At 41.9% G+C, this 27,539-nt stretch overlaps 1 protein-coding gene across 4 annotated transcripts in view; it reads left to right on the top strand.

Moving 5' to 3' along the window:
- Window positions 1-27,539, top strand: part of LOC110499867 (voltage-dependent calcium channel subunit alpha-2/delta-1) — a 153,128-nt gene that overhangs the window by 112,824 nt on the left and 12,765 nt on the right. For 3 of the 4 annotated variants that reach the window (XM_090200896.1, XM_090200895.1, XM_090200897.1), the window contains 17 exons: window positions 3,964-4,044; window positions 5,131-5,214; window positions 5,312-5,386; window positions 8,333-8,404; window positions 8,516-8,587; window positions 8,684-8,745; window positions 10,306-10,382; window positions 14,552-14,612; window positions 15,288-15,385; window positions 18,459-18,540; window positions 18,791-18,853; window positions 19,351-19,466; window positions 19,598-19,669; window positions 22,167-22,234; window positions 22,316-22,354; window positions 22,544-22,615; window positions 24,719-24,874. In XM_090200896.1, the coding sequence (XP_090057022.1) occupies window positions 3,964-4,044; window positions 5,131-5,214; window positions 5,312-5,386; window positions 8,333-8,404; window positions 8,516-8,587; window positions 8,684-8,745; window positions 10,306-10,382; window positions 14,552-14,612; window positions 15,288-15,385; window positions 18,459-18,540; window positions 18,791-18,853; window positions 19,351-19,466; window positions 19,598-19,669; window positions 22,167-22,234; window positions 22,316-22,354; window positions 22,544-22,615; window positions 24,719-24,874 (1,350 nt within the window). Of the gene's footprint in view, window positions 1-3,963; window positions 4,045-5,130; window positions 5,215-5,311; window positions 5,387-8,332; window positions 8,405-8,515; window positions 8,588-8,683; window positions 8,746-10,305; window positions 10,383-11,201; window positions 12,242-14,551; window positions 14,613-15,287; window positions 15,386-18,458; window positions 18,541-18,790; window positions 18,854-19,350; window positions 19,467-19,597; window positions 19,670-22,166; window positions 22,235-22,315; window positions 22,355-22,543; window positions 22,616-24,718; window positions 24,875-27,539 lie in introns of those variants that run through there. The other variant, XM_090200898.1, reaches the window with a different exon arrangement.

Below are 27,539 nucleotides of genomic sequence, written 5' to 3'. Positions count from 1 at the left end.
CGAGTTTACATTAAACTGTACCAGGGTTGGGATCAAGTTTACATTAAACTGTACCAGGGTTGGGATCAAGTTTACATTAAACTGTACCAGGGTTGGGATCAAGTTTACATTAAAGTGTACCAGGGTTGGGATCGAGTTTACATTAAACTGTACCAGGGTTGGGATCAAGTTTATATTAAACTGTACCAGGGTTGGGATCAAGTTTACATTAAAGTGTACCAGGGTTGGAATCAAGTTTACATTAAACTGTACCAGGGTTGGGATCAAGTTTACATTAAAGTGTACCAGGGTTGGGATCAAGTTTACATTAAAGTGTACCAGGGTTGGAATCAAGTTTATATTAAAGTGTACCAGGGTTGGGATCAAGTTTACATTAAAGTGTACCAGGGTTGGGATCAAGTTTACATTAAACTGTACCAGGGTTGGGATCAAGTTTACATTAAAGTGTACCAGGGTTGGGATCAAGTTTACATTAAACTGTACCAGGGTTGGAATCAAGTTTACTTTAAACTGTACCAGGGTTGGGATCAAGTTTACATTAAACTGTACCAGGGTTGGGATCAAGTTTACATTAAAGTGTACCAGGGTTGGGATCAAGTTTACATTAAACTGTACCAGGGTTGGGATCAAGTTTACATTAAAGTGTACCAGGGTTGGGATCGAGTTTACATTAAACTGTACCAGGGTTGGGATCAAGTTTACATTAAACTGTACCAGGGTTGGGATCAAGTTTACATTAAACTGTACCAGGGTTGGGATCAAGTTTACATTAAAGTGTACCAGGGTTGGGATCGAGTTTACATTAAACTGTACCAGGGTTGGGATCAAGTTTATATTAAACTGTACCAGGGTTGGGATCAAGTTTACATTAAAGTGTACCAGGGTTGGAATCAAGTTTACATTAAACTGTACCAGGGTTGGGATCAAGTTTACATTCAACTGTACCAGGGTTGGAATCAAGTTTACATTAAACTGTACCAGGGTTGGAATCAAGTTTACATTAAACTGTACCAGGGTCGGAATCAAGTTTACATTAAAGTGTACCAGAATTGGGGTAATTTCCAATTTAAACTGAAATTCCAATTCAATTCTTGAATTCACTCGTAGAGAATTTACTTTGAAATAAATTTGAATGACATTTTTTCAAGTTATGTAATTGGAATATTTGTACTTTTTTAGTGGAATTGAATTGGAAATGTAAAAACATTTACATCTTTTGGAATTTAATTGGAATTCAATATTTGTACATATTTGTACAACTTTACCCCAACACTGGAGGGTAGAACTAATACAAACTTGGGTGTCAAAGGCTTCTAATAGTGAAGAAAATGTACTTCCCAATACTACAGTACCACCAGCGAAGACACTGTTGACTATGGTTAATGCACATACTGTATATAAACTTGCTAAGGGTGTCTGAGATTCCAACTAGTGACGCAAATACAATTTTCCAATACAAACACCAGATATCTAGTTCTAAAAATATCACGTATTGAGTTCATATTTTACATGAACACACACTTTCTGGTTCTGGAAATAGCTCATATCAAGTTCAAGTTTTGTATGAACTTCAACAGTAGATAAGGCAAGGACCCAGTGCACTGAAACAAGTTGTCAAAAAATATGTGTAATTTAAATCAGCCAGTTATTGATTTATGTTGAACAGCAGCGGAGCCAAGTTAGAAACAACCCAGCACACACGGTGGTACGTTGACTTCAGAACAATATTCATACTGAACAAAAATATAAACGCGACGTGCACCAAGTTCAAAGATTTTACTGAGTTACAGTTCATATAAGAAAATCAATCAATAAAAAAAAATTGCTAGGCCCTAATCTATGGATTTCACATGACTAGGAATACAGATATGCGTCTGTTGGTCACAGATACTGTACCTTAAAAAAAGGTAGGGGCGTGGTTCAGAAACGAGTCAGTATCTGGTGTAACCACCATCTGCGTCATGCAGTGCGCAACACATCTCCTTCACATAGAGTTGATCAGGCTGTTAATTGTGGCCTGTGGAATGTTGTCCCACTCTTCAATGGTTGTGCGAAGTTGCTGGATATTGGCGGGAACAGGAACACGCTGTCGTACACATCAATCCAGAGCATCCCAAACATGCTCAATGGGTAACATGTCTGGTAAGTATGCAGGCCATGGAAGACCTGGGAAATGTTCAGCTTCCAGGAATTGTGCACAGATCTTTGCAATATGGGGCTGTGCATTAATATGCTGAAACAGGAGGTGATGGTGTGAATGAATGGCACGACAATGGGCCTCAGGATCTCGTCACGGTATCTCTGTGCATTCAAATTGCCATCGATAAAATGCAATTGTGTTCATTGTCCAAAGTTTATGCCTGCCCATACTATAACCCCACCGCCACCATGGGGCACTCTGTTCACACAACGTTGACATCAGCAAACCGCTCGCCCACACAACGTTGACATCAGCAAACCGCTCGCCCACACAACGTTGACATCAGCAAACCGCTCGCCCACACAACGTTGACATCAGCAAACCGCTCGCCCACACAACGTTGACATCAGCAAACCGCTCGCCCACACAACGTTGACATCAGCAAACCGCTCGCCCACACAACGTTGACATCAGCAAACCGCTCGCCCACACAACGTTGACATCAGCAAACCGCTCGCCCACACAACGCCATACACACATATATTTTTGTTTAGTATATAATGTGAAGTGGGAGACATAGCAAGATGGATGTATAGTGTCAAATCCAACAGCATGACACAGTCTCAGTGCAATAAGGAAATCTGATTACAGATTCAGAGGTCATCGCACATTTCCAGCAAGCACACATAACACCATGAAGACCATCCAGACGCACTAGAGAGATGGTGTCTTCCCTGTCGTGGTGATGGAGGCTGTCCACCTCATTACTGGAAACAGATGCTTCTCCAGCCACACGTCACAATAGCGGCCCACTGTGTGTTCTCTCACACACACACACAAGCAAAGCGGCACACCACATGGCCCTGTGTCTGGTTACCTGCAAAGACGTGTCATTTTGAGTCTTTCTTTCTTTCTCATTCCATAGTAAACAATGTTATATGATTGAACATGGAAACGTGACGTTTTCTCTATCGGATGCACTTTCATCCCTTATCCACTGTTTAAGTCAGGACGCCGCTTGACTTTGATAGGAGCTACTTTTAGATCTAGACAGCTGGTGTTTGTATTAAAAGGGTGTTTGCGTCACTAGTTGCACTCTGACACACATAGCAAGTTTATAATACAGTATCTACACTTACCATAGTCAACAGCCTGACACCCTGTGTAAGCCTTGTTGTCCCCAAATTCACACTGTAAATACTACCCTGCACAGCTTCCCATTATTTCTGCTATTTGTATTTATAACTAGGTAGCTGGTGTTTGTATTGGAAAGTGTATTTGCGTCATTAATTACCCTCTCTGACACCAATGGAAAGTTAGTATTATGGACTCTCACTATAATCTGCCTTGTGGTCTTGCTCCACAGGGCTAGTACATTAGCCTGTTCTCATATCTGCTTGTGCTTGAGTTTACAACACAAACAGATATGGGACCAGGCTACTATTTCATTTCAAGTACTATTCTTACCTATAGACTATAGTACATGAACACAACCTACACCAGTATACAGTACATGTGCATAGAGAATGCATAGCAGAGGAGGCTGGTGGGAGGAGTTATAGGAGGATGGGCTCATTGTAATGGTAGGAATGTATTCAATGGAACGGTATTAAACGCATCAAACATATTGAAACCACATGTTTGTCTCCGTTCCATTGATTCCATTCCAGCCATTACAATGATCCCATCCTCCTATAGCTCCCCCCACCAGCTTCAACTGGTGCATATTATACCTGTTGTTATCAGTCTGATAAGACCAGTAGGGGTGTTGACATGCTGTTCTAAAGGAGACGGACTGAAAATACATGTGATCTGGTTGACAGGAGCTGGGTCTGGTGATCACAGGAACACTTCCAGTCTTCAACAAGACCAACACCAAAGCTGACAAAGAGAGGGGACTACAGGTACAGCGCTGACTGACTGGCTGGATGGCTGGCTGGTTGACTGGCTGGCTGGTTGACTGGCTGGATGGCTGGCTGGCTGGTTGACTGGCTGGCTGGTTGACTGACTGGTTGGTTGACTGGCTGGCTGACTGGCTGGTTGACTGACTGGTTGACGGACTGGTTGACTGACTGACTGACTGGCTGGCTGGTTGACTAACTGACTGACTGGCTGGTTGACTGACTGACTGACTGGCTGGCTGACTGCTTACTTGCTTACTTACTAATTTACTTGCATTCACGCAATGAGCTTTCAGAAGTGTGTTTGATTTGCACAGTAGTATGTCCCAGAAGCAGGGCGTTGATGATCTCTCAGCCAGGTTCACCTCCAGAACTGAACACTGGGTCACACCACAGGACTGGGAACAGTGGGTTAACTGCCTTGCTCAGGGGCAGAACGACAGATTTTTACCTTGTCTGCTCGGCAGTCGATTACGATGTGGGTCCTTTCTTCCTCTACTATCTCCTTGTTGAGGTACTTGTCAGCCATTTTATAGTGTCACTCTTCAAAGCCTGCCCACTCTGTGCCACAGGAAGCAACGACATCTGATAACAGTAGCTAACTGCGTCAAGATCATGCTATTTGGTATTTCGGTATTTTAGTAGGATCCTCATTAGTTGTTGTGAAAGCCTCAGCTACTCTTGCTGGGATCCACACAAAACATATAGACAATTAGTGGACAAGATCAGCTCAAGAACAGATCTACATACCTTTAAACACAGCACACATAGCCTACGTATCAATACATGGATGGTGTTTGATGGACCTGTAATGACTAAAGCCAGGCTGAGAATGACTCGTTAATGAGTCACAGTAACAACAAGGATTTCTAAAGGACATGTTTTATCTCCACTGTGCTCTTTACTTTGGAAATGTTTTTTAAAGTCGCCAAGGGACTTGAGTCATCGGAGTTAAATTGTTTTTGTGAATGCCTGTGTGTGAAGCACTAAGGGTCCCTCTGAGTGATATACTACTGTGTGTGTGAAGCACTAGGGGTCCGTCTGAGTGAGGTACTATATAATGCTTTCCTTGTTTGTTTTTTCTCCCAGAGGCCCCAAAACCAGCTGATCCTGGGAGTGATGGCTATCGATGTGTCTCTGGACGACATCAAAAGATTAACACCGAGATTTACAGTAAGACACACTCGCCTGTGTGCTACACAGTATCCAGAACACCATCAATACCATCGACACACACACTAACTATCCTGTCTCTTTCTATCTCTTGTAGTTTGGACCAAATGGTTATTACTTTGCCATTGACCCCAACGGTTACGTCTTGCTGCATCCCAACCTCTGCCCAAAGGTACAGTACACACACACACACACACACACACACACACACAAAACTACAACACTCATCTGTTCTTTTAAGATTTAGCAGCCTGGCGTTAGCCTACCGTTAGCCTAGCATAACATTACCCTAGTGTAGCCTAGGTAGCCTAGCCACACTTAGCACTAGGGGAAGCTAGCCAAACAAAGCTATCTCGGAAAAGGTCACCATATGGGTTTGTGTAGAGAAGGTTTGCGAGGGACACTTCATGATTTCCACACAACAAACACAGGGAGAACATGGAGCTTACGCCCACGTAGCCATGTGTTTCACATCAGTCTTTAGTGTAATGTCCGCCTCACAGCTTTCCCGTAAACTGCCCTGAGGAAATATGTCACTGGTGTTCTTGTATCAAAACATCATTACTGTGCATTAAGTAAATACACAAGTATGGGTAAAGACTTCAGATAAATGCTGTGGTTTGGTGATATTAACTGACTTATAAAGGTCAAATTAAATATATATATATATATATATATATATATATATAGCTCCACATTGATCTGGTACTGCCTGTATATAGCTCCATTCTTGTGTACCAGTACCAGATCAATGTAGAACTATAAACAGGGAGTACCAGTACCAGACCAATGTGGAGCTATATACAGGGAGTACCAGTACCAGATCAATGTGGAGCTATATACAGCGAGTACCAGTACCAGATCAATGTGGAGCTATATACAGGGAGTACCAGTACCAGATCAATGTGCAGAGGTACGAGGTATTTGAGTTAGATATGTACATGAAGCCAGGGTAAAGTGACTAGGCATCAGGATAGATAATAATAAGGTACCGGCGCCAAATACAATATGAGCCAGACCTTACAGTGAAATGCTTACTTACAAGCCCTTAAAACTTCTTAGGGATCAAATCCCTTTAACAGGATCGATTTGACAACATCCAGTGAAATGGCAGAGCACCAAATTCAAATTAAATTACTAGAAATATTAAACTTTCATGAAATCACACATGCAATACACCAAATTAAAGTTACACTTGTTGTTAATCCAGCCAACGTGTCAGATTTCAAAAAGGCTTTACAGCGAAAGCAAACCATACAATTATCTGAGGATAGCACCCCATCAAACAAACACAGACAATCATAATTCAACCCGCCAGGCGCGACACAAAACTCAGAAATAAAGATATAATTCATGCCTTTGACGAGCTTCTTCTGTTGGCACTCCAATATGTCCCATAAACATGACAAATGGTCCTTTTGTTCGATTAATTCCGTCATTATATATCCAAAATGTCCATTTATTTGGTGCATTTGATCCAGAAAAACACTGGTTCCAACTCACGCAACATGACTACAAAATATCTCACAAGTTACCTGTAATCTTTGTCCAAACATTTCACACAACTTTCCTAATACAACTTTAGGTATTTTTTAACGTAAATAATCACTCACATTTAAGACGGGATAAACTGCGTTCAATACCGGATGAAAACAAAGTGGAGCGTGCTTTCATGTCACACGACTCTAACAAACAACAACACACTTCACTCGACCCTCGTTCTGAACAGGGCTACTTCCTCATTACTCAAAGGAAAAACATCAACCAATTTGTGAGTGCCTGTGTGTGTGAATGCCTGTGTGTGAAGCACTAGGGGTCCCTCTGAGTGATATACTACTATGTGTGTGAAGCACTAGGGGTCCATCTGAGTTAGGTATTATACCATTTCTAAAGACTGTTGACGTCCAGTGGAAGCGATAGGAATTGCAAGCAAGTGATTTAGAAAACCAGATCCCCATAGAAAACCCATTGAAAAGAGCATTACCTCAACAACAACAAAAAATCCTGGATGGTTTGTCCTCAGAGTTTTGCCTGCCAAATAAGTCCTGTTATACTCACAGACATCATTCAAACAGTTTTCGAAACTTCAGAGTGTTTACTATCCAAATCTACTAATAATATGCATATCTTAGCTTCTGGGCCTGAGTAGCAGGCAGTTTACTTTGGGCACGCTTTTCATCCGGATGTGAAAATACCGCCCCCTAGCCTAGAGAGGTTTTAACCAACAATGCAGTTTTAAGAAAAATAAGTGTTAAGAAAGTATATACTAAAATAAACTGAAGTAAAACATGTTTAAAAACAAAATAACAAAACAGAAAAATAACAAATAATTAAAGAGCAACAATAAAATAACAGTAGCGAGGCTGTCTACAGGGGGTACCGGTACAGAGTCAATGTGCGGTGGCACAGGTTAGTTGAGGTAAAATGTACATGTAGGTAGAGGAAAGGTTGGCACATAGCTTATCTTTGTATGTTTGTGTTTGTACCTTATCTGTATTAAATGGTTTGGTTTAGCTCCTGTTAATATCTCAACTCCTATTTCATAAAGTTTGTTTTGGAGTTTTGGTGCTGTATCTGTCTAGGCTCATGAGGAAGGGTTCACGGACAAAGATTGAGACAAATCCTGACTGGAAATCATTTAAATCTGGACATAGGGTAATTTTTGCATGACTAATTTGCAGTAAGCAAAATACCCATAATATTTAAAATAGACAGGTAGGCTGCTTTTTTTCACAGTTCTGTTGTCTTTTGCATGACTATTGCCACCCTTAAAGGTCGTTTCACATAGACTGTCTTAAATAATTCCTGGGGGAACTCTTTCCTGCGTTGATTCAATCTATAAAACAGTAAATGTTGTATTAAATCTCTCTCGCGCGCATGCGTGCACTCTCTGTCTCTCTCTCTCTCTCTCTCTCTCACTCTCTCTTACTCTTTTTTGCACTTTCTCTCTCGCACTTTCTCTCACACTTTCTCTCTCGCTCTCTGTCTCTCTCTCTCTCTCTCTCTCTCTCTCTCTCTCTCTCACTCTCTCTTACACTGTTTCGCACTTTCTCTCTCGCACTTTCTCTCGCACTTTCTCTCTCGCTCTTTTTCTCTCGCTCTCTGTCTCGCACTCTAGAATCCTAAATTTCAGGAGCCTGTAACTCTGGACTTCCTGGACGCTGAGCTGGAGGATGAGATTAAAGTAGAGGTAAGATGGAGACCACTGACGGTCTTCTTTAATGCTTCCACCTTTGTGTCCACATTCTATCCTGTTGTGGGTTGAACTTGCTCCTAAGAGCTAAGTGTTTTTTGTCCTCAGATAAGAACGAACATGATTCATGGAGAAACCGGCCACCGCACCGTACACACACTAGTGAAGTCCCAGGATGAGGTAAACTAAAACATGATGGAAAAACAAAAAACTAATTTTTAGACTATTTCGGGGTGAGCTGTCCCTTTGATGACAAATGTGTGTTCTGCTCCACAGCGGTACATAGACCGAAGCGAAAGATCGTACACATATGCCCCTGTAAAGGGTACAGATTACAGGTAACAGCTACATGTACTGTATTTGTACCCCTACCTGAGTATACCATGTACACTATTCATTTTTAGGGCCTTGAGTTTTTATTCTGACCACGTGACTTGACCAAGAAAACTCTCATGGGTCAAGAGTCTGGAGTTTTACCTGGTCAAGGCATATAACTAGGTTCCATAAACACTCAGGGCCCTATCTAGAAGAACAATAGGGGTCACTGTTTTCATCTCTTATGACTACGAGTAGTGCACTGACACCTGATCAATGCAACCGCTTGAAAGTGAGAGAAGATGTGAGAGAAGATGGAGCTGGATGGATTTTGGCCGACATTCTGTTATGTTTATTATGTTTTGGAGACTTTACCCTTTGCCAAAGTTTCAAAAAGTTTTGTTGTTTAGAAGGGGTGTAAGGGCGAATTGAGCTATTGCACATGTACACTTCAGAGTATGCGTTCCCTAAGGGAAATATGCAAATACATGCTAGAACACGCCAATAGGATCTCACTAACTCGTGCTTGTCTCTGTCCACCTCCTTGCTTGTTCTGCCCACTATAATGAATTTGATCCCATTGGAAATGACAGTCTGTGGTCTATCTTGGGTTAGTTGTGCACATCTCAGATTTTAATGTAGTCAACTGGGTGGACATCCAAATTCATTGGCTGATCCCTCCTGGTGACCCTGTTGGAGTCATGTCCAACCGGGTCATCAGGAGGAATCAGCCAATTGTGAAGAAGAAAATGCACTACTTCAAAATGGAGATTGCCTCAATGACGCTGCCCATGCTGTAACAGACACAATAATGGCACAGATACAAAGATGAGGCCTCTATCTATCTCTATGGTTGTTGCTAGACAGAGTACGGATACGCCCGGAATTGACATTTCGTAGCAAGTTAGGAGAGCGTTTTAACTAATCCTAACCTTACCCCAATTCTCCTAACCTGTTAAGTGAATTCTCCTAACCTGCTGCGTAAGTTCTCCTAACCTGCTACAAACAAAGTAACTTCTGGTTGTAGCTGTGTACCAACTAGTCCAAACCCTCTTGAGACTGTCCTAAATGTGTGTGTACCAACTAGTCCAAACCCTTTTGAGACTGTCCTAAATGTGTATGTACCACCTAGTCCAAACCCTTTTGAGACAGTCCTAAATGTGTGCACTAAACTGGAGCATGCAGATATCTGGAGCAAAATAAGAAATATTGTATTTGAATGGGGAATGATGCCTTTTACAAAGTTGCGAGGAGTGAACTGTACATATGATAAATGTACTTATAAAAAATAAGTTACAAAGCTCAGCAGAATATGTCTTTGTGAAAGTTTTAGCTTCAGAGGTGACACGTTTTTAATGCATTTTTGTTTTGATGTGTGGATCAAGTTTATGTGGAGATGATCTGTGATTCTTGCAAATGTGTTATTTGTTAGAACTGTGCAAAATATGAAAATGTGGTATGTGTGTGTGGCATGTAAGTGTGTATGCACCTATTCATCTCTGTGCGTGTGCACCTATTCGTGTGTGCCTATTATTCTGTGTGTGTGTGTGTGTGTGTGTGTGTGTGTGTGTGTGTGCTCCCAGTCTAGCCTTGGTCCTTCCAGTGTACAGCCTGCATTACATCCACACTACTATCGGAGACACCATCACCCAGGCCAAATGTAAGTAGCATTCTCCTGACCTATATCAAGGCATGACCTTATACGCAGTAAACATTTCCTTTGCATATAGACAGAATGACAAAACACATTTGTAAGATGGCAATGACATTTAAATGTATACCACATAGGGGTTAAGGGAAGCCTCACGTTTCAGCTTGTCTGTGAGCACACACAAACACACTCCCTCTCTCATTCGCTCTCTCTCACACACTACACTTATTTCCACATGTGTTCAAACTCCCCTCTCATGTCCCCTTCAAGCTGCGAGATTCCCATTAGTCAAATCATTGTGTGTTGTTAGTCAGTCATTGGGTTAGGATGATGGGTCTTCCATAGGAAGGTCTGTGTTTCTGTCTTTGTAGTCTGGGTATCTCCTGTGGGTCTGTTTTATTCCCCTCTCCACACTCTACTGTCCCTTACCACTGGGATACACATACACACACATACATGCACATATACACACAGGTCTTCCTGGGAAGTTCAGTTTGTCTGGGTACCTCCTGTGGGTCTGTTCGGTCCCCCAAGCACACACACACACACACAAAGACACACAATCTGTCTTACTTTCCTACCAGTCAGTCCCTTAGCTGATTGGGACGGTTGATCATCTGTTTTCTGCAGTAAAACGGGAAACCCATTTCTCATACATCCTGTTCAAGCTGCAATGTTCTTATTCAACACTCAGAGGAATAAAATATTGTGTACCCCTGTTTGCTTCGTTCCTGTCCCCTTCTCTTTCCCGCTCCCCCTTCCCTCCTTCCTGTCCTCACCTGCTGACCTTCTCACCCCTGTCTTCTCCGTGTGTTGGAACCCCCTCAGTGGAATTGGGCAAGTATTCTCCTCCTGTATCTTACCTCACACCTTCCCTGTCCTCCTGCGCTCACACCTGTAGCATGATGAACTACAGTACCCATAATGCTCTGTTTTATCTTAGTGAAGAAGTTCCTGCAACTAACATAATTGTGTTCCATCTCCTTACCAATACAACACCATTCCTCTAGGCACACCATCTCTCTTCAACACTAGATTTGCAACTTTTCTGTTTACACTAACCTTGTGATGTGGTGTTGCCAAAGCCACATTCCTGCTTCCTGTGTAAGTGCAGCTATTAGCATACCGGAAATACTGTAGTATATAGGCAAACAAAATGCCATCTACTGGTATTAGGGTAATGAAAGTCATTCTTGCAGGGACATGTGGTGTGGGAGGGGGGGTATGTGGTGTAGCTGTCTCCCTCACTTCCTCTGGAGGTAGTATGGGAGACATCTCCTAAAGATAAAATCTAGATCTGTCTCTTTACACTACAGTATCTCTCCTGGACCTAGAATGTGTTGTCAAAGTAGTGTAGTGTAAAGAGGTCCATAGTAGTGTAATGATGTCGTGACATACAAGAATCTGAGTCATTTAGATATACGTCTTATAACTGATTTAGATAGTGTTTGATCACACTGATTCAGTCCCTAGTCTGACCACACACAAGGAGAGCCTTGCATGCGATGCTGCTGCCCCATAGTGAGTGTGTGTATGAGTGTGTATTTTCACGAGCCTCTGTATGCATGTTGTTTATTCCACCTGCCCCAATGGCACTCAGATGTGGCTTTGGCACTAACCTTCCAGAGTCTAGCTAGCAGGAAGGACAGAGGGGAGGATGTTTGCATTATTTTAAGGTGAACCCATAAAAGAGAAAGCGATGAGTGTTCGCCCAAAACATGACTGGACAGTTTCTGCCTTTTTTAGTTTCTCTTTTTTAATCATTCAGAGGTTTACAGGCTCGTAAAATAGTCTTAATGAAAGACAGAAACCACCTCATCCCCACAGAGCATCACCTCTCTCTCTCTCTCTCTCTCTCTCCCTCTCTCTCTCTCTCTCTCTCTCTCTCTCTCTCTCTCTCCCTCTCTCCCTTTCTCTCTCTCTCTCTCTCTCTCTCCCTCTCTCCCTCTCTCTCTCTCTCTCTCCCTCTCTCCCTCTCTCTCTCTCTCTCTCCCTCTCTCCCTCTCTCTCTCTCTCTCTCTCTCTCTCTCTCTCTCTCTCTCTCTCTCTCTCTCTCTCTCTCTCTCTCTCTCCCTTTCTCTCTCTCTCTCTCTCTCTCTCTCTCTCTCCCTCTCCCTCTCTCTCTCTGTCTCTCTCTTTGTCTCTCTCTCTCCTTTTGTGTGCACCAGTATGTATCCCCTGTGTGTGAGTGTGTCTCATGTGGTCGCTGAGTCACATAACACACTAACAGTCTACTTTTATTGAGAGAGTGGCCATTGTTGTTTTATCCAAAACACATTTGGTTGGGGTAGGCTCCATTTAAATTCAGACAGAACCAGAAGTGATTTGAAATTCCTATTCAAGAATCTAAAAATCCTTATTGACAATAATGACTCTGATTCGATTTCAATTCACTTCCTGGTTTGACTGTATTGTAATGGTATCGGCTTGCCCAGCCATGTAACTAAACTCTCCAACCTTTCACCTTTCACCCCTAATTGTACAAATACTGTACAATTTAATATCAGTCTAGGTTGCATGTTTACATTCTAAAGTGTATGTGATTGCCATGGAACGTTTGCTTTCAGCATGGTATCCACATCTTTCAGTGGAGTTCCCTAAAACATGTCTCTGGTTCATTGAAAATCTGTGTATCTGTGTGTGTCTTTCGTGTTTGTATACATTCATTCACTTTCTTAAAGACACTGTAGGTGGAGGCAATCTATGATTTCAAAAAAAGTGACAAAATAAACATTGGGCTGTCATTAATGTCTTTTAAATCAGACTTCATGTAATTGAAGTATTGACGATGTACCAAGAATCTACACATGGACATCATTATTTTCCAACAATTACTACCAAAGACCTCACGTACTAGTCTGAAGTCTAGCCCATGAGGTCATGACGAATACCGCACCACAATATAATAATAATAAGCCCCATATTTTAAACAATATCAAGGTAATATCCAAGCAATACAACAGGATTATGTTCCATGATGAATGTCTCTTCTATTCCTTTCCATGGCATTGCCATATGAATACATTACTCAACACTAATAACCCCATGGATTCATCATTACCACTGTATTACAGTACAGACAATATGATGATAATGGTCATTGAAATCAATGCATTGAAAGCAATGCAATGTTATCGCTAGAATGCTCATTTTAAACCACATTGAAGGCCTCTCGTTGCGTGCTCCTTGTAGCTTGATCTGTCAACATTTACATTTTGAGAAGAAACCTTTTGATGGGAGTGCAATATTTTTATTCAAGGCCTCGCTCTGTGAATAAAATATATTGTTGACCTTTGACCCTTGTGGTTTTACCCTGTTTTTTCTACTTTCCTTCCCTCCTTCCTTCCCTCATTCACCCATGGGGATGCATCTATCTTTCACATACTCTCTCTGCGGGGATTTTGTCCACTCCAGGGGACGAGGGCAAGTATTTTTTCTCCTCTTGTCTCTCTCCTCCTGTTCGAAGAGTCGTGTCTGTCTGCTGTTTTTCCCAGCATGCATACGGAAGTCATTCCCACGCCAAGGTTCCATGTCGTCCACACAACCTGATTTACATCTGTTCATTAGAGATTGTCTCATACTTTATTTTTCTCTGCTGTACACTGCTGTCCGTAGATTTTTCTAGACCTAGTTCTAGTCACAGTCAACTAAGTATAAACCCTTTACATAGAGCATATTTCCTGCATTGTCTTCTATGCTACCAAACCTAGTCTTTACCATAGTATTTACCACCTTTAAGATACAAACTTCTATGAGCCAAGCTCCTTGGGTGGAGGGGGTGGTACGGTCACCCTGTGACGATGGACAGAGGAATGTATACCCCCACCATGCTTTAAAATGAGGAGTTGACAGACAACACTTAACTTACATTCATCAAAGCTGTATCTCTCTATCAGACATGGAGTCATGTGTCTATACAAACTGTGGACCGTCTAGGACTGGGGATTGTCTTCATGATGTCTGAATCACCATGGCCCATCAGTTGACAGTCTACAGTCTCTGACAGAAGTCATTTGATCCATCAGCCATGAATCTCATCAGCATCTGTATCAATCAATGGTCATCATGTTAACTTGACATGAGTTAGGTGTGATACACTTCTTCCGGTTCCAAGGTCTGTGTATATGAATAGCACAGAGAGATGTTTGTAGGACTCACAGCTTTCTGCTCTTCTACAGTCTCTGAAAGCCTGCAGGAAGACAAGTTTGAGGAGTATGGATACACTCTCATTGCACCAAGGTAAGAAGATTGACTGTTATTTGTAGAAAGGTTTTACATACAGGTAACTGATCAAATAAAGGAAACGCCTGAGTAAATGAGGGATAACAAAGTATATTGAAAGCAAGTTCTTCCAAACAGGTGTGGTTCCTGAGTTAATTAACATCCCATCATGCTTAGGGTCATGTATAAAAAATGCTGGGCAGGCCATTATTTTGGCTACCATGGCTATGCTCCCATAGGATGACAATGCCCCCATCCACAGGGTACGAGTGGTCACTCAATTGTTTGTTGAGCATGTAAACCATATGCCCTTGCTGTCTCAGTCACCAGATCTCAACCTAATTGAACACTTATGGGAGATTCTAGAGCGGTGCCTGAGACAGCTTTTTCCACCATCAACAAAACACCAAATGATGGAATTTCTTGTGGAAGAATGGTGTCGCATCCCTCCAATAGAGTTCCAGACACTTGTAGAATCTATGCCAAGTTACATTGAAGCTGTTCTGGCCTGTGGTGGCCCAACACCCTATTAAGACACTTGTAGAATCTATGACAAGGTACATTGAAGCTGTTCTGGCCTGTGGTGGCCCAACACCCTATTAAGACACTTTATGTTGGTGTTGCCTTTATTTTGGCAGTTACCTGTACATATACATGTATAGGATTTGAGTTAGTTTTTTTTTCATCCCATAGGGAGTACTGTAAGGATCTGAAGCCGTCTAAAAACAACACAGAGTTCCTGATGGACTTCAACGAGTACATCGACAGGAAGACTCCCAACAACCCACTGTGTGAGTAGCTAAGACCAGGGACAACCAAACACCTTCCTTGGGTTTCTCCCTTCCAACAAAGAGTAGCTAAGACCAGGGACAACCAAACACCTTCCTTGGGTTTCTCCCTTCCAACAAAGAGTAGCTAAGACCAGGGACAATCAGACACATTCCCTTGGTTTCTCCCTTCCAACAAAGAGTAGCTAATACCAGGGAAAATCAGACGCCTTCCCTGGGTTTCTCCCTTCCAACAAAGAGTAGAGCTAATACCAGGGAAAATCAGACGCCTTCCCTGGGTTTCTCCCTTCCAAAGAAGAGTAGCTAATACCAGGGACAACCAGAGACCTTCCCTGGGTTTCTCCCTTCCAACAAAGAGTAACTGAGATCACGAACAACCAGACACTTTCCCTGGGTTTCTCCCTTCCAACAAAGAGTAGCTAAGACCAGGAACAACCAAACAACTTCCCTTGGTTTCTCACTTCCAACAAAGAGTGGCTAACACCAGGGACAATTAAACACCTTTCCTATGTTCCCTCTTCCAGCCACTAACCAACAACCATCCGTGGGTTAACACTCGCTGCTCAGAACTGGTGGTGAATAGATTGAGACATCAGTTACATTTTTACATTATTTTTTAACATATACATTACACGTAATGAAGCACTCTGAAATATATTTTATGATGATCCTTTAATAATGATAATTTAGGCTCAACAAGTCACGTGAAACATTTTGGTTGTTAGACCGTTGTTCAGTGGGCACTAGAACAACATGGGTCTTGGACAGTATTGATGTCTTCATAGGAGGGCCAACTGAACCTGTTCCCTGGGGTGTCTATAGTGACCCATAGATCTGGAAGTCTGGAGTGACTGCTATGCAGTCTACTGTATACAGAATAAAGACAGTCAGGCCTCTCCGTGTGTAGAACCCCTCCATCCTTGTGTTGGCCTGTTTGATCCTAAATCTAAAAGTCTGACCATCATATGCCTCAGGACACACGTGTTAGATGCCTCGCCTTTGCCGCAACACACACACACAAACACAAACACACACACTCCACCAAGTTATATACCCCCACATACCCCACCTACTGGTCCAATTACTGTGTGTTTGTGAGAAAGACCAGAACCCCGTCGAGGTGAGAGTGCGAGCGGAGCAATAAAATGGGCCAAATCATGCCTGCGTGCCGAAGCTTTCAGACTGATGGAGACCGAGTCTCCGACATCTGACCAATGCATTAGCAGTACATCACTCTCTGATATAATAGTAGACTTAATTACTCGCCCCATTCCTTTCTTTTCCCTCTCAAGTGTTTCCTAGAAATGTAGCAATGTCACTCAAAGCTCATGTTTATTGGTCTGATGTGTTGGTTTGAAAAGTAGTACTCCGCCATCTCAATTGAAAAGATACTCAGTTATTTTTTCTCATTCAAGTTTGTCCTAGAAATGCAACGATGTCTCTCAAAAGTAACGTTTATAAGCTTGATGTGTGGTCTAGTCAGATTTTTAGGTTTGAAAAAGTCACTTGAAACAATCAATTGTAAATACCCCTGTAATATAATTGGGATATTAGTTCCCGTAATTAGGATATTAGTTCCCTTAATTGTCCATTTCTGCTTGGGAGATTGATGGGCGTTCTCTGCAGGACTATAGACTGCTGTGTATACAGACCTTGTGGGATGTTTGGATGGGTGGAGAGTGGGACATTACATGCTTTACTTGTTTAAGCCACTGCAGTGGCGGTGAAGTACATTAGAATTCCTGGCCTGCCTTCAATCAGAGGCCCCTAATGAAAACCACTGGGGCAGGTGGAGGGAACGGAGGGGGGGGGGATAAAGTGTTACACCAGCTGTTTTCTCTGATGTGTGTGCGGTGTGTTGTAAATGGAGGGTTACCGAGTCTCAACATTAATGGACTGGAGCAGCAAAGGCAACGGGTTCAAAGTGCGGCTCGCGACAGAAAGAAAACGGTCCCCCTTTGATCGCGTAGTAGTCTGTGTTCAGTTGAGTGCGTTTGTGTTGTATTGGTCATGTCAGACGTCTCTGAAATAACTTGTTGCATTCCCCCAAACACACTCCAAGTGCACTTCTTTATTAAGTACTAGTTAATGACTTTACTTCATAGTAATATGGTTGCTAACGTTACAGGCTCACGTTACAGAAGATTCAGAGAATGTGCTTGTTCTGCTATCATGACAGCATTGGATGACAGCATTGGATGACAGCATTGGATGACAGCATTGGATGACAGCCCACACAACTTGGAAAACAAGATGGGAATGTGTTTTCCCATTCTACTCTTTCTATCCATCTTCTGATCCATCATCTCTTTATTTGATCCCTTTCTTCCTTACTCTCTCTCTCTCTCTCTCTATCTCTCTCTCTCACATTACTCTCTCTACCGCTCTCTTATCTTGACCTCCCTCGCTCTCTCTCTCTCTTTCTCTCTCTCTCTCTCTCTCTCTCTCTCTCTCTCTCTCTCTCTCACACATTACTCTCTCTACCTCTCTCATCTTGACCTCCTTCGCTCTCTCTCTTTCTCTTGGTCTCCCCCTCTCTTCCAACTCCTCCCACATTACTCTATCTCTCTGCCCCTTCCTCTTTCTTCCCTCCATCCCCCTCCTCCTATTATATAGATTGAGTCACAGCTTGTGTCAGTGGCTCTCTGACTCACGGTAGGCCTCTTGGTCAGCGTCTGAGCAATATCCACTAGCTGGGCTAGCTGCATAAGTCCAAATGTGTGCTTTTTAAAATTAAGGTTAGGATTAGGCATTAAGGTTAGCAGTGTGGTTAGGGTTAGGTTTAAAATCGGATTTGGCTGTGACAGCTAGTGACCACTCTGCAGCGATGCCTCCAGGTCAAGATTCCTGACAATAAATTCCAACCTGCAGACCAAACACACTGCTCTTATTAAGATGACTCAGTTTCATGGCCACTGTCTGAAGGTCAAAGAATAAAGCTAAATTGAATTGAAGAAGAAGGAAAATCCTCTATACCGACAGACCAGATACTGATCACTCAGCAGGCAGGTCAATGGGTTTCAGCCTTCTGTTATTATTGAATCAAGCCAAGTGATGTTGGTTCCTTGTTTTTCAGGCAACGTGGATCTGGTGAACAGATTGTTGCTGGACGCTGGCATCACATCAGACCTTGTTAAGCAGTGGAGGGATCAGATGCCGTGAGTCAACCAAACTATGCGCACGAAAGCACACAATCCACACACAAAAGCATCATTCTTGTTTTAATCAAGTAGATTTAACTAAAAGGTTGTGGTTTGTGAAAGTTTATTCCACCTAGCTATGAACACAAACAAGGAAAAACAGATACACATTGTCAGCTTGCATGATTTAAACATACATTTTTGTGTTGTAACATGATGCACTGAAGGACTGGATACTTTTGTCATTGAATTTTCCTATTCCTTTCAGAAATGGAGTCCTGGCCAGGTTTGTGGCCACTGATGGAGGAATCACTCGCATTTATCCCAAGAGGTATTCCTCAAGTTGATATGTGATGTTTTATCTCTCTATCTCCTTTTCTCTCTCTTCTCTCTCTCAGCTCTCTCTCTCCTCTCTCTCTCTCTTCTCTCTCTCTCTCTCGTCTCTCTCTCTTGCCTCTCTCTCTATCATCTCTCTCTCAGCTCTCTTCCTCTCTCTCTCTCTCTCTCTCTCTTTCTGACTCTCTCAGCTATCTCTCTCTCTTTCTGACTCTCTCAGCTATCTCTCTCTCTTTCTGACTCTCTCAGCTATCTCTCTCTCTCTCTCTCTCTCTCTCTCAGCTCTGTCTCTCTCAGCTCTCTCTCTCTTTCAGCTCTCTCTCTCTCTATCCATTGTTCTAATGATGATAACTACCTATAAAGCTTCATGTAGAGCAGTTCAACCTGATCAGTAATTTACATTCAGTATATTATGTTCTGTAGGAATGTTTGCTCACTTGATAAGTCTGTAGTATTCATGTTGATGCAGCTGAGTATGTGTGTGTTTTTCAGTGCTGGACTAGACTGGACAGAGGACCCTGAGACATACGAGTCAAGCTTCTATAAGAGAAGTCTGGACAATGACATCTACATCTTCACACCAACACCCTACCAGGAGGACACCAACAGTAAGTCAAGGGAGTGTGTGTATGTATGTGTCTGTCTGTCTGTCTGTCTGTCCGTCTGTCCGTCTTTCCGTCTGTCCGTCTTTCCTTCCTTCCTTCCTAACTGACCATTTCTGTTCCCTCTCTTGTCTCAGTGACTGAGGACTCAGTCCTGGTGAGCAGAGCAGTGAACCTGGACATTGATGGAGTCAGACTCAAACCAGCAGGTAAGGACTCTACATACCAGGGTCATGTTTAATTGGGCGCACAACCGTACATTTAAATAAAACATTTGCAACGGAAAACATCAAAATAATGTCCATGTAGTCCCCCTTCAGTGACTTGTTTCTGTCCAGAGCATAAAAGGTTGTGGTGGTTGTTTAGTTCACACCATAATGGAACTGTAATGCTGTGGTGGTTGTTTAGTTCACACCATAATGGAACTGTAATGTTGTGGTGGTTGTTTAGTTCACACCACAATGGAACTGTAATGTTGTGGTGGTTGTTTAGTTCACACCATAATGGAACTGTAATGTTGTTTAGTTCACACCACAATGGAACTGTAATGTTGTGGTGGTTATTTAGTTCACACCATAATGGAACTGTAATGTTGTGGTGGTTGTTTAGTTCACACCATAATGGAACTGTAATGGTGTGGTGGATGTTTAGTTCAGTCTATAGTGGAAGTGTAATGTTGTGGTGGTTGTTTAGTTCACACCATAATGGAACTGTAATGTTGTGGTGGTTGTTTAGTTCACACCATAATGGAACTGTAATGTTGTGGTGGTTGTTTAGTTCACACCATAATCGAACTGTAATCATGTGGTGGTTGTTTAGGAACTGTAATGTTGTGGTGGTTGTTTAGTTCACACCATAATGGAACTGTAATGTTGTGGTGGTTGTTTAGTTCACACCACAATGGAACTGTAATGTTGTGGTGGTTGTTGAGTTCATACCATAATGGAACTGTAATGTTGTGGTGGTTGTTTAGTTCACACCATAATGGAATTGTAATGTTGTGGTGGTTGTTTAGTTCACACCATAATGGAACTGTAATGTTGTGGTGGATGTTTAGTTCAGTCTATAGTGGAACTGTAATGTTGTGGTGGTTGTTTAGTTCACACCATAATGGAACTGTAATGTTGTGGTGGTTGTTTAGTTCACACCATAATGGAACTGTAATGTTGTGGTGGTTGATTAGTTCACACCATAATGGAACTGTAATGTTGTGGTGGTTGTTTAGTTCACACCATAATGGAACTGTAATGTTGTGGTGGTTGTTTAGTTCACACCATAATCGAACTGTAATCATGTGGTGGTTGTTTAGGAACTGTAATGTTGTGGTGGTTGTTTAGTTCACACCATAATGGAACTGTAATGTTGTGGTGGTTGTTTAGTTCACACCACAATGGAACTGTAATGTTGTGGTGGTTGTTTAGGAACTGTAATGTTGTGGTGGTTGTTTAGTTCACACCACAATGGAACTGTAATGTTGTGGTGGTTGTTGAGTTCATACCATAATGGAACTGTAATGTTGTGGTGGTTGTTTAGTTCACACCATAATGGAACTGTAATGTTGTGGTGGTTGTTTAGTTCACACCATAATGGAACTGTAATGTTGTGGTGGTTGTTGAGTTCACACCATAATGGAACTGTAATGTTGTGGTGGTTGTTTAGGAACTGTAATGTTGTGGTGGTTGTTTAGTTCACACCATAATGGAACTGTAATGTTGTGGTGGTTGTTTAGTTCACACCATAATGGAACTGTAATGTTGTGGTGGTTGTTTAGTTCACACCATAATGGAACTGTAATGTTGTGGTGGTTGTTTAGTTCACACCATAATGGAACTGTAATGTTGTGGTGGTTGTTTAGTTCACACCATAATGGAACTGTAATGTTTTGGTGGTTGTTTAGTTCACACCATAATGGAACTGTAGTGTTGTTTAGTTCACACCATAATGGAACTGTAATGTTGTGGTGGTTGTTTAGTTCACACCATAATGGAACTGTAATGTTGTTTAGTTCACACCATAATGGAACTGTAATGTTGTTTAGTTCACACCATAATGGAACTGTAATGTTGTGGTTGTTGTTTAGTTCACACCATAATGGAACTGTAATGTTGTGGTGGTTGTTTAGTTCACACCATAATGGAACTGTAATGTTGTGGTGGTTGTTTAGTTCACACCATAATGGAACTGTAATGGTGTGGTGGATGTTTAGTTCAGTCTATAGTGGAACTGTAATGTTGTGGTGGTTGTTTAGTTCACACCATAATGGAACTGTAATGGTGTGGTGGATGTTTAGTTCAGTCTATAGTGGAACTGTAATGTTGTGGTGGTTGTTTAGTTCACACCATAATGGAACTGTAATGTTGTGGTGGTTGTTTAGGAACTGTAATGTTGTGGTGGTTGTTTAGTTCACACCATAATGGAACTGTAATGTTGTGGTGGATGTTTAGTTCAGTCTATAGTGGAACTGTAATGTTGTGGTGGTTGTTTAGTTCACACCATAATGGAACTGTAATGTTGTGGTGGTTGTTTAGTTCACACCATAATGGAACTGTAATGTTGTGGTGGATGTTTAGTTCAGTCTATAGTGGAACTGTAATGTTGTGGTGGTTGTTTAGTTCACACCATAATGGAACTGTAATGTTGTGGTGGTTGTTTAGTTCACACCATAATGGAACTGTAATGTTGTTGTGGTTGTGTGGTTGATTGCAGTTGTGGGAGTGAAACTGGACATCAATACCTGGATGACCAACTTCATCAATGCTACTCTGAAGATGAACGTAAGTAGAGTGACGTTATTTCATAATGACTCTTAATTAACTCTTTGTGTCTGAAATGAAAACCGTTTCTTGTCTCTACAGTGTAAGGACGAGATCTGTGGTTGTCAGAGGAATGATGAGGTAAGATCATTTGATTGATTATACAGTTATATTAAATATGATTATTTGATTGGCGATAGAATTTTAAGACAAATACAACTATTGAATTAAGATGACTTGATTAAGCCTGCAAATAGTGATTGAGAATTATCCAATACTACCTCCCCTTATATGATGATGGTTTATCCCATTATCTCTATATGATTCCAGCATGTGGACTGTGTCATCCTGGATGATGGGGGATTCCTAGTCATGGCCAATCGGGATGAATACATCGGTCAGGTGAGTCACTCTCATCCGACTCTTATTCCATTGATATTACCTTGTTCAGCCGTACTCAACCCATAGTCAACACTGGCCCAACTCAAATCAACCTGATCCCGACTAAGTTTACCCAACATGTTCCAACCTTATACAACCTAACCCCATGTGCACTTCAACCCACTCAAACCCTATCTGAACCTAACTTCACCATACCCCCCCCCCCCCCCCCCCACACACACACACACACACACACACACACACTACACCCAGTGTGGGCCCCTCACCCTACCACTTGAATAAATGTTTTTCAGGCTGCAGGCCCCAATCAGGGTGTGCGCTGGATAAATCAGTCCCCTTTAGATGTTTGGCAGGAGCACTAAAAAAACTAGGGTTCCTTGTTTGGAGAAGGCCGCTCGACCCTAAATCATTTTTCCTACAGGAGGTACGGCTCTCCCTCTCCAGGGGGTCCTGGCGGGTCCCAGCCGACAGATCTGTGACTGTTAATTCATTATTTGTGTTTTTCTACAGGGAAAGGGGAGACAGGTTTTTATAGAAGCATTGATTTATATTTCCTTATGACAGACGTGGTGAGCCATAACCAACTCTTTCTCAGAATCTTGGGGTTTCAGGGTCCAAAATGAGGGGAGTGGTGTGATTTTGGGGTTGCTCACCGCGACCTTGCATAGCGGAAGAGGAGGGCATTTTTTTGGTTCTAGCAGACACACACACACACACACACACACAAACTCACACACTATCACGTACGCTTGCTCTGACGTACGCACATACACCCGCACACACACATAAGGTGCTATCACACCGAAAGGGTGTCTAGACGTGCCATGACCACTTCCTCCATGTTCATTTAGGCTTCCTGGTATACTGTGTTAATTTGATTCAACTGAATCCCACTGCTACATATTAGCTGGGTGAGCCATGGGTGATTTACTGATTGTGTGTGATTGTGTGCGTGCGCGGGAGTACATGTGTGTGTGTGAGAGAGCACATTCATGTGTGCGTGTGTTTTAAAAATGTGTGTGTGTCCGAGTGCTCATGAGAGCTGAGATGACTTCACCAAGATTAAAGTGTTTGGGTTTTTAATCCTATCAACAAAAAAAATGCTAAGGAAATCCTTTTTGAAATGGTTAGCCACACTAGCCTATCAGCGAGGGTTATTTCTGGACTGGTCAGTCCTGGACAGGATTTTTACTCAAATCACCTGGGTTATACTCTGAGTGTACAAAACATGACATAGACTGACCAGGTCAATCCAGTTGAAAGCTATGATCCCTTATTGATGTCACCTGTTAAATCCACTTCAATCAGTGTAGATGAAGGGGGAGACAGGTTAAATGTGTGCCATTCAGAGGGTGAATGGGCAAGTCAAAATATTTAAGTGCCTTTGAATGGGGTATGGTAGTAGGTGCCAGACGCACCGATTTGAGTGTCCCGTGTGTATCAACGATGGTCCAACACCCAAAGAACATCCAGCCCACTTGACACAACTGTGGGAAGCATTGGCGTCAACGTGGGCCAGCATCCCTGTGGAATGCATGCGGCACCTTATAATCCATGCCCCCGACGAATTGAGGCTGTTCTGAGGGCAAAAGGAGGTGCAATTCAATATTAGGAAGTTGCTCTTAATGTTTTGTACACTCAGTGTATATCCGTCAATTATAAAGAGTGGCAGGTAGCCTAGTGGTTAGAGCTTTGGGCCAGTAAACGAAAGGTGGCTGGTTCAAATACCTGAACCAATAAGGTGAAAAACCTGTCGATGTGCCCTTGAGCAAGGCACTTAACCCTAATTTCTCCAGGGGCGCCGCACTACTATAGCCGACCCTTTAGAACAACACATTTCACTGCACCTATCTGTTTTATTTGTATTTATTTTCATAAATGTTATTATAAATGTGTATATGGGCACTGGGAACTCACAGGTGGTCGCAGATGTGTGGTGCGTGTGTGTGTGTGTGTGTGTGTGTGTGTGTGTTTTGTGTGTGTGTGTACGTCCAATGTATCTGCGTCAATCTGTGTGTGTTCATGTGCATAAGTGTCTGTTCTGCGTCCACTGGATCTTACATGTGCAATGCGCTTGCACATCCCCCCCCCCCCCCCCTACAGATCGGCCAGTTCTTCGGGATGATCGACCCTATCCTCATGGTCAACCTGGTCAACATGTCTCTGTTCACGCTCAACAAGACGTACGACTACCAGTCGGTCTGCGACCCCAAGAGGGAGAGCAAGGGGTCCGCGGCGGGCCTGCGCTCAGTCTACGTGGTGAGTTACATAAGCCAGAGACACACACACATACACACATACACACACACCGTCACCAAAGGACCAGAAATAACCATAAATACAGATTAGATGGACACCAGGGGAAATGCGGGATAACGAGTAAGAGCCGTTTGAGCAGTCAAAGGCCTCCTGAAAATAATGGATTAGTCAGAGTAATGTCTTTGGGTAACACTTGGAGTGGATTGAGTGTTAGGTGGCGCTAAGACTATTTTGAAGCTGTTGTAATATGGGATCTTAAAGGGGTATTGAACATTTTGAATAACAAGCCACATAATTGTAGTTTAAAGTGATGGTTCACTCTAAAATCAAAACTCGTCAGATGTTTTTAGACGTCAAACGTAGTCTAAGATCAAGGTGATATGTCTCAAGACATTTGTTGTGTAGATCTGGCTATTTGATAAGGTGATATGTCTCAAGACATTTGTTGTGTAGATCTGGCTATTTGATAAGGTGATATGTCTCAAGACATTTGTTGTGTAGATCTGGCTATTTGATAAGGTGATATGTCTCAAGACATTTGTTGTGTAGATCTGGCTATTTGATAAGGTGATATGTCTCAAGACATTTGTTGTGTAGATCTGGCTATTTGATAAGGTGATATGTCTCAAGCCATTTGTTGTGTAGATCTGGCTATTTGATAAGGTGATATGTCTCAAGCCATTTGTTGTGTAGATCTGGCTATTTGATAAGGTGATATGTCTCAAGCCATTTGTTGTGTAGATCTGGCTATTTGATAAGGTGATATGTCTCAAGCCATTTGTTGTGTAGATCTGGCTATTTGATAAGGTGATATGTCTCAAGACATTTGTTGTGTAGATCTGGCTATTTGATAAGGTGATATGTCTCAAGCCATTTGTTGTGTAGATCTGGCTATTTGATAAGGTGATATGTCTCAAGCCATTTGTTGTGTAGATCTGGCTATTTGATAAGGTGATATGTCTCAAGACATTTGTTGTGTAGATCTGGCTATTTGATAAGGTGATATGTCTCAAGACATTTGTTGTGTAGATCTGGCTATTTGATAAGGTGATATGTCTCAAGACATTTGTTGTGTAGATCTGGCTATTTGATAAGGTGACATGTCTCAAGCCATTTGTTGTGTAGATCTGGCTATTTGATAAGGTGATATGTCTCAAGACATTTGTTGTGTAGATCTGGCTATTTGATAAGGTGATATGTCTCAAGCCATTTGTTGTGTAGATCTGGCTATTTGATAAGGTGATATGTCTCAAGCCATTTGTTGTGTAGATCTGGCTATTTGATAAGGTGATATGTCTCAAGCCATTTGTTGTGTAGATCTGGCTATTTGATAAGGTGACATGTCTCAAGACATTTGTTGTGTAGATCTGGCTATTTGATAAGGTGATAAGTCCATGCTTAAAGCTATTTGTTGTGTAGATCTGGCTATTTGTGCGCGTCTTTCCCATTGGTTTGAGGCAATCTAATTTAAGGTATATACACATGTATCTTCATTTGGACAGTTTCTTGCAGCAGGAAAAAAAAATCATGTATTTTTTTTATTTCACCTTTATTTAATTAACCAGGTAGGCTAGTTGGGGCTAGTTGAGAACAACTGCGACCTGGCCAAGATAAAGCTAAGCAGTTCGACACATACAACAACACAGAGTTACACATGGAATAAACAAACATACAGTCAATAACGCAATATAAAAAGTCTATATACAGTGTGTGCAAATGAGGTCGGATAAGGGAGGTAAGGCAATAAATAGGCCATGGTGGCGAAGTAATTACAATATAGCAATTCAACACTGGAATGGTAGATGTGCAGAAAATGAATGTGCAAGTAGAGATACTGGGGTGCAAAGGGGCAAGATAAATAAATAAATACAGTATGGGGATGAGGTAGGTAGATAGATGGACTATTTACACATGGGCTATGTACAGGTGCAGTGATCTGTGAGCTGCTCTGACAGCTGGTGCTATTAAGCTAGTGAGGGAGATATGAGTCTCCAGCTTCAGTGATTTTTGCAGTTAGTTCCAGTCATTGGCAGCAGACAACTGGAAGGAAAGGAGGCCAAAGGAAGAATTGGCTTTGGGGGTGACCAGTGACAAGACAATTTTAGATTTAATTTTGGATTGGAGATGCTTAATGAGTCTGGAAGGAGAGTTTATTTGTTAACCCTGCAGCAACAGGAAATGTGGATTAAAGTTCATGCACATTTTTGTAGTGGTTGATACATTTTTTGTTAGGACATAGTCTCACATTTTGAAAAATAAATTACAAATTTTAGAGGCCTTTTTAAACCTACCTAATTTGCAATGGAAAATTCTCTGCAACAAAATATTGATAAAATTAAGATAGCACATCTAAAGCTGGATCTACACAACCAACAACGTTTGTGGTCTGTAGTCTTCTGACACACTTTTTGAGTGATCTATCACTTTAATTTAAAGTAATTTACAGAATTATTTAGGTCAATGTTGGGTCTAGATTTTTATCATACGTTTGTTAATTAACATACAGAATCTTTGTAGACTTTGATCTACATTTTCATTGTTACTGACAAATAGATTTTGACTACAAAAGTAGATCAAAGATGTAGATAATAGCTTTTGATTGGAATTTGATATGACTTTTAACATGGTTAGTTAGCTCCCCTTGATGACCAAACTCTATCAACCT

This window comes from Oncorhynchus mykiss, chromosome 15, assembly GCF_057628025.1.
Source record: "Oncorhynchus mykiss isolate SJ-2025 chromosome 15, ASM5762802v1, whole genome shotgun sequence".
In the NCBI taxonomy this organism is placed as follows: Eukaryota; Metazoa; Chordata; class Actinopteri; order Salmoniformes; family Salmonidae; genus Oncorhynchus; species Oncorhynchus mykiss.
The sequence above is the reverse complement of the archived record's forward strand: the minus strand, read 5'-3'. Positions and strand labels throughout refer to the sequence as shown.